At 40.0% G+C, this 7,928-nt stretch overlaps 2 protein-coding genes across 5 annotated transcripts in view; both read left to right on the top strand.

Moving 5' to 3' along the window:
• On the top strand, positions 1-3,854 carry lactb2 (lactamase, beta 2). The gene is made up of 8 exons (XM_037084377.1): positions 1-243; positions 742-748; positions 828-981; positions 1,209-1,329; positions 1,467-1,645; positions 2,054-2,202; positions 2,307-2,394; positions 2,570-3,854. Exons 1-8 carry the CDS (start codon positions 122-124, stop codon positions 2,611-2,613), a joined length of 864 nt encoding a protein of 287 aa, XP_036940272.1. The 5' UTR covers positions 1-121; the 3' UTR covers positions 2,614-3,854.
• A 985-nt stretch (positions 3,855-4,839) lies between these two features.
• LOC119011333 (nuclear receptor coactivator 2-like) overlaps positions 4,840-7,928 on the top strand; it is a 49,792-nt gene continuing 46,703 nt past the window's right edge. For 2 of the 4 annotated variants that reach the window (XM_037084366.1, XM_037084367.1), the window contains exon 1: positions 4,840-6,208. The gene's annotated coding sequence lies outside the window, so the exon portion shown is untranslated. The remainder of the gene's footprint in view (positions 6,209-7,928) is intronic. The other 2 variants (XM_037084362.1, XM_037084364.1) reach the window with 2 other exon arrangements.

Here is a 7,928-nt window from a genome sequence, read left to right as displayed (position 1 = left end):
TAAACAATGTTGACATGCGGATTCCTCCACACATCCTGTTCGACGAGCCTTTCTTCTCGGACTTTTACCTCTGTGTGCTTAGTTATTTTACTTTTTAGCTAAAGTTACATCGGCTCCAGCTATGAGCTCCATTATTCCCCGGATAGAGCAGCTGTCTGCGAGGGTAATCCGGGTTCTGGGCTGTAACCCGGGACCGATGACCCTGCAGGGAACCAACACCTACCTGGTCGGCACCGGGGAAAGGTGACAGATGTCATGCTAACGCCGATTATTTTGTTGGGAAATTGAAGGTTATATACCAGAATATTATTAATATCAAACGAAAACTGGTCCAGAATCATTACAGTTATTATTATTTTTTTTTTACGTCTATGCACCCCTCAGTGTGCCCACTGTTAGCGCATGGAAAAGGACGTCACGCCGAACTCCGTTCATTTTTTACTGAATTATGTGTTCCTTGGCTTGTAGACTAAAATACATCAAGTCCAGTTCAGGACTGATGATATACACTAATTCGTTAGGATCCACAGATTATTTCGGCATATTGTCAATAAAGGAAATATTCAAAATATGGAGTATATTTTAAAAAAAACCTTATATTACGTTTAAAAAATGTTCTCATGTTGGCAGTTTATGCTTGGAAATATTTTCAGAACCCAAAACAACAACAAAAATACACAATGTTTGGTTTGTGTATGTGCAGAGTCAAAAATAAACCAAAGTAAATAGTCAGTAAATTAGCAAAATTGTTGTATATGAATACAAACTGCTGCATTTAAAGCGCTTTACATGGATGTCGTTTGTAATGTGTCATCATATTCCAGGAGCTGATAGACACTGGTGAACCTGCCGTGCCAGAATACGTCAGCAATCTGAAAAAGGTACTGAAGCAGTTTAACACCGGCATCCAGGAAATCATCGTCACACACTGGCATCATGACCACACGGGTGGAGTGGAGGACATCTGCAGGGAAATCACTGGTGAGGTTTAATGATGCTGCAGCATCATTTGAATTGGAAATAATTTAAAATATTATACTTATAAAAACCTTAAAGAGTCATAAACTATTCAAACTGTGTTACTTGTTGTCACTTTAGTACCTGGTAGTTGCAAAAATGTGTCCAGGTCAGAAAAAAGAGATGTAGTTGAAGGTATATAAACATTGTGTGTTTAGCAGTCCAGTATCCTTCTGCTTTCCCTCCTGTAGGTTCTGAGATCCAAGTCAGCAAACTGCCTCGCGCCAGCCAAGTCAGAGAAACAGCCGGAAACAAAAGCTTCACTTACCTCAAAGATGGAGACGTTGTGCAGACGGAAGGCGCCACACTCAAGTCAGTTCAATTTCCATGAATAATATGCACGTAAGAAACACAGTTCGATAAAAAATGTGTCAGTGGTTGAGGAGTTTATCCTACCACACACTGGCTGATCGTCTAACAGAGTCATGTTTAATATTCACTTGTCCTAGAGTGCTGTTCACCCCGGGCCACACTGACGACCACATGGCCTTGCTGCTGGAGGAGGAACGGGCGCTCTTCTCTGGAGATTGCATCCTGGGTGAGGGCACGGCCGTGTTTGAGGATCTGTACGACTACATGAAGTCTCTGAAGATCCTGCTGGACTCTCAGGCTGACCTCATCTACCCTGGTGAGTGAGAACACCATGATACATTTTGTACACTACTCTGTGTCTTGAAATGCTCTCTGGATAATCTGTATTTTTTTGTTTTTCTTTCTAAAGACACTTCCAGTCACACAACTGACATCTTCATGTTGCTTATTTTGTCTGATCAGTCATCCAAAACCCCAAAATATAACATTTACAATAATATCAAACAAAAAAAACAAGCAAATCCTCATATCTATTCAATGTTAACAAAGATAATGTTCAATAATCTTCTATTGATCAACTTTGGTTAATCATATCAGGACTTAAAGTCGTGCTCCTTCACATTTCTGATATACAACATGTGTCCTTTACTATATAAGTCTTATGCTTCATTCTTATAATCACTCAGATGTTTGGTCTAAAGTGCTGCTGCTGCTCTCTGTGCAGGTCACGGCCCTGTGGTTCAGGATGCTGGATCAAAGATCAGACACTACATCAGCCACCGGGACCAGAGAGAGCAGCAGATCCTGGCCGCCATTCAGGATGGAGCAGGAAAACTGTTCTCCTCCATGGAGCTCGTCAAGATCGTCTACAAGGTCGGGAACATAACTGCCTGCTGCTTTGAAGCTTTATCCAGCCTGTCGTCAAGGGCTTACCGCTGTGTAGTACACCTTAACTTAATTAGCTGCTTCTCCTCCAGGACACACCTGAACACCTGCACCCAGCAGCTAATGTGAACCTGGGCCATCACCTGAAGAAGCTAGAGAAAGAAGGCAAGATCGTCGTGGGTATGTCACCTCTTACCACCTCTGCTAAAAATACAACTTGTCAAAGGATCTATTCAACCAAACTAGATGTTATTTATGGTATTAAGATTAAATAATGGTCCATTAAAATTGATTAGATACACTGTTAGTGATTCACACACTGACTGTACAAATGTTAAATTTCTTCTTTCCTCAGTGAACGAATCTTCACAGAACATCAAATGGAAGAGCAACCTGTGATGTCCACAGAGACGGAGAAGAAACGCACTTTTGATTGGCCAGGATGATGAAAATCCATCCGGTCGACTGTTGATTAAAATCAAAGATCTTTGCCTTTCTGCTGGAATGCCTCAGAAATGCTGATTGACTGATCTGTAAGTAGAGAATCAGGGATGGTGGCCACACTTGTTGCCTTGATGTTTCCTGCCTCAGAGAGCAAGAACATGAATTAAACCCACCAGGACTGAGCTGCAGCTTGTGTCAAAGTCTAACAATTTGCCTGAAGGTCAGCTGAATTTTTGCCCGTGGCAGAAAAAAATCAGCCCCATCCTAAAATGTGATCAAAGTGCCACAGTGCCGCTGCTCGTCTGTGTTGTTTTCTTCTTTCTTCTTTCATCTTGAAGGTTTTTTCTCTTAGTTTAGCCTCTCAGGTGGCACTTCTTCTTACTTCAAACAAATCCTGCTGCCTTTGCTGAAATGTACAGCAAACTCCAGCCACGTTCCCGAACCAAACCAATCAAACAGAATCCTAGAAAGCTAATCTTTTAGTGAAACAACTGCTCTCTCAGTGGAGTTTGGTATACAATCCCATTTTTGTCCTTTTTACTCTTCCTGTCCTCTTTTCCTTTTCACATCTGTAGCTATTGCTGGACTTTGTCAACAGTTTACGTTAGTATAAGATGAATTACAATATATAAGAAGAGGTGGTAGTTGCTGACATGTAGTCTGTACATATGTGATGTACTATAAAGAACGATGCACATATATTTAATGATTTTATATAATTATGAGTTTGCTAATGCATAAAGAAAGGCCAGTCGTAGGATAAAGACATTGTTCTCCGACTGTTGACTGTCACAGATGAAACATTACATGGGGAGATTATTATTTCTATCTCTTTCTTATTAAAACTTTTCTTCAGTCTAGTCTGTTTGTCCTTTCAGTTCTAATAATTGAACACTATGGCAGTGCACATTGACAGTCAGACACTAGGTGGCAGTGACAGATAAATAATTTCTTTGGGAGCCAAGCGGTAAATTATAATTCACACTTCTATTGAAACATATGCAGATTACATGACAAATATTTGTTTTAAAAGAATAAATGTGAAGAATGTGGATGTGAGTTTGCTTAACTTAGTTATAAAATAATATTTTCTGTCCATGAAAGAGAAATAGTGTATGTTTGTGAAAAAAAAATCTCAAATCTAAGCTGAATGCACTTAATAAATGATCTAATATTCCAATGACTAATAATCAGAACCTTTGACCTGGTTGACCTTCATCTGTTTTCATTGTGACTAACAGCACTGATGCAATTTGACTGTTTTGGGGATTTTTGTTTTTCTCAGATGCAGGAAAATTTTCTTCTGTTTTTCTACATAAACTCCATATTTTGGAGGTGACAGGTGACTTTACTGAAAGTGACGTCACCACTTTTAATAAAGAACTTCACTGCAGGCCTACATGTTTCAGGCAAACTTAGCCAAAGTGCCACAGAGGTTGCTGTCAGACTACAGAGGAAGGTTTCAGTCGTGGATCACAACATACACGATTATCAGAATATGTGAATGTTACAGTCATATGAGAATAGAGGGAGCAGAATATGAGATGGAGTGATAGTAATGGTTCTTATTCACCTGGGAAATGAGATTGTCTTTAAATTTTTAGCGTACATTTTAATAACATACGGCCAGAAACTACAAATACAATCAGCATTTTACAATATTTCTGAAGATCAACATAAATAAACTAATCAAATGAAATGAATTGTGGGTATATTAGGGTAATACTGAGAAACAAAGCATTAGAAATATAATTTCTGCAAGAAATAGTTATTACAGAGCATAACAATATCTTAGGAAATCCTTCAAATGTGTCATTGACGAGGTCCCACATTAGCACTGAGATTCAAAAGAAGCATATGGTCAGTGTTTAATTAGTGAGAACAACTGTCATTTCACGATTATTATATTAGTAGATAAGAGAGGAGACTTTATTGATCCCACGCTGGGGGAATTCCCTTGTTACAACAACATAAGAGTCATAAGCAGAGGGGGTGATAAATGATTGAATGATTCATGAAAATGAAACAAGACAAAGCAAATCAAAAACACAGAATAATAGAGAAGAAAACAGATTAGACATACATGTGTATTCATGTTTCTCATATAAGCTATAGAAATGACCAAGAAGCCCAAATCACTACAATTTATACATACATATACATATGATTGCACAGGATAGTTACAAAGTGTAAATATGAAGGATACAGTTTATCCTTATGATATGATAGACTATGCATATATTAGTGTTATGTTTTGGTAAGACTACTATTTTAGAGCTTTAAACCTTTTAGCTAAATAAATAAGATAAGATACATTATTATGCATTATTAAGGTTTTACTTCACTTTAAATGGGGTGATATGTAAGATTTTTAGTTGAAAGCATTCAAAAATGATCGAAAATTATCTACATTATGTGAATAAATGGCAGTTTTTACATTATTATGTTAATGCATTGTGTTGCAGGGATAGTTAGCATGCTAACTAGCAAGTGCCGGGTCCAAAGGTCAAACAGTATTACCCCATTTTCCTCTGGTCAAAAATCCCACTTAAACTAATAATATTGATTAATTAAGATCGGGCTTTTATGTGCACTGGGAATGTTCAAACTCGGCGTTTACACCCAGGTCAGCAGACTCGGCAGTAGACCGGGTGAACACGCTAAATTCCAACACCGTGCAAAGTGATGGCACGTTATCAACATCCGGTGGTGACGGGTAAATAAAGAAGGAATCTGGGATGCGGTCTATTAAGGACATTTTATTAGTGGACTCTGCGTTGGAGGTTCCAATTAAAGCTGCTCCGTTGTGTTTTCAAGCCAAAAAAACTCAAAATTCCCAGCTGTGAAAATACCTGAATCGCCGACCGAGGTGGTTAACTTCCGGTTTTAGCGCCCAGCAAACTTCAATGAGGATAAAATATTTTAATCGTAGACTTGTGGCTCAAATTATGACAGTGAAACGAGTCGTTCTGCAAGGGACGTACCACATGATGTCTTTAAGTTTTAGATAAAAATCACAAGCTTGGCTGCGAAAAGTGGGAAGGGGGTCAACAGGTGATTTTTATCAGGTGTACCTGCGTTTTAAAAAAACCTGTGTAGACCCGCTAATGTTGGTGGCATAACTGAGCTGACTAGCCAAGGGCAGCTACAGTTAACAGCAGTTAGCAGTTAATTGTTTTGAGTATGAATTTGACAGGTGGCCAATTCTTACATATTGCACCTTTAAAAAGCTGTCAGCAGTTTGTATGTGTCTGTGTGCGTGTGAGTGTGTGTGTGTGTGTGTGTGGATGGTAGAGAGACACTCAGCTCTGCAGTGTGCTAATGAGGTGAGTGGAGGTGGAGAGGGAGGAGGAGGAGGAGGTGGTGGAGGAGGAGGGGGGTCTACTGGTAAAGATAAACAGCCGAGGAGCCTCTGAGCCAGAGGAACATGGCGGCCCCGGCTCTGGACGCCGCTGCCGCTCCGTCCCGCCGCTGACCGACACCTCACCGACAGAGCGACGTCCCGCACGACACGCACCCTCAGCTCATTCTTCTTCTTGTCAACTCTCAGGTAAGTTTCCTCTCTGTCATGTCCCCCCCACCTCCTCCTTCCTCTCTCCGTTAGACTCCTTCAATCCCACCTCCCCCTCTAAAAATTAAACGCTGTTACTCCTGCAGTCTGGCGTGAAGTGACAGTTTGTACCGAGGTTATCGCACTTTTACGCGGCGTTTATTTCCTCTTAAACAGCCTCGCGACATGACCGTTATGACACTTGTGTGGCGTTCAGGAACATATACTGTAAGGTTTTAAAGGAGTTGTGTCCGGGAAATTACGCTAGAGTCGACCGGTATTTATCGTGCAGGTTGTTTCCATGGTGTGTGTTTTTTTTTTTTTTTTTTTTTTATATTATCCTCTTCTAGAGGTTGTACACACGGGAGACTGACAGCTACCAGCATCGAACCGGGCTGTTGGCTTAAAAAAAGAAAGGAAGGAAAGGAAATCTCGCTAGCTAAACGGATAAAAATGCTACTTTCTGTCGGGTTATCTGTTTAAAAGTCTGTCGTGGGAAGCACGCAAAAAAAATAAATAAAAAGAAGTAAAGGCTGGTGTGCTGGCGTTTGTTTAACGTGTTCAAACATCGTGTGATAAGTGCTCATCCTAAAACAGGACTTTGCTGTTTAACTTTGACAGTTTGACGTTAAAAGCTGAGAGAGAAGCGACAACTGCGGGGCTTACGAGAGCCCTGAACCCCCCGAATACGTTAGCTTAACTTCGGGTCGTTTTTTTTAATTTCGCTTTCTGCTGTCGTCAAAGTCGCATGTCAAGACCCCAAAATGAAAGGCTCTGATGATTTTAGACGTGTTTATGTGATTTGAGGTGAACACGGAGTCGTTTCACGGTGAAATATTTGACTTATTCGCGGTTGATATTGCTCGGACTTCCTCAATCATCTTAACCGTCAAGAGGGGTTAGCATAGCCGGGCGTTTCCGGTTTTGTTGGGCTCAAAATAAAACGAATACATTTTTATTTAGCCATTTCTTCCTCAGATTTACTCGTATTTCTCATTTAATTTAGATGTATTATCCGGGCCTGAATGTGCAATTTCCAGCTTACTAGCACCTATCTTGTTGTTATTGTGTCAACGCTGCTAAAGAGGAACCTTCAAAATAAATGTGCCAGGTCGTGGTAGTTTTAAGTGCTGTATCGTTAACAGCTATATTCGTTTCAGTTTCTTCAAGACGTTTCACTTCTCCAGGAGACTTTCTTCTTCTTCTGGGACTGAAGAAAGCTCTTGGATGAAAGTACAGTTGTCTACGATAGAGCATGTAGAAATTCAAAATATATGCAATGTCACAGGATTGTTTATTGAGTTACAACCAATTTAATAGCAGCTATAGACAAGAAACCAGCAGTCATTATAACAATATTTTACTTAAGTGGTATTGGTGTATTGTGCGTATATTCATTTTAGTTATGCTCATATTTTGAAGAGTGAATCAGCCAGCTTCCGCCCCTTTTCCTGTTAATGCTTGTGAACTTGACTATGCCCTGGCCAGTGATGAGAAGTGATGCATAATACATACAATTTTTTTCAGGTCAGAAGTAGTAAACAGTGTCAAACAACCAATGATATAAAATGGATCCCGGAAAAAGTGGAATTAATTTACTCTGAAATATCTCCCACTCCCTGTTGACCACTTGGTGCTCTCTTTTTGGACTTGAAAGCAACATGGCATGGGAGGAGCTGCAGGACTGTGCCTTAACGTGCTGTTGAGGTTTAAAAGAATA

Source organism: Acanthopagrus latus, chromosome 21 (genome assembly GCF_904848185.1).
Source record: "Acanthopagrus latus isolate v.2019 chromosome 21, fAcaLat1.1, whole genome shotgun sequence".
Lineage (NCBI taxonomy): Eukaryota > Metazoa > Chordata > Actinopteri > Spariformes > Sparidae > Acanthopagrus > Acanthopagrus latus.
This window is presented reverse-complemented; position numbering and strand designations above follow the sequence as displayed.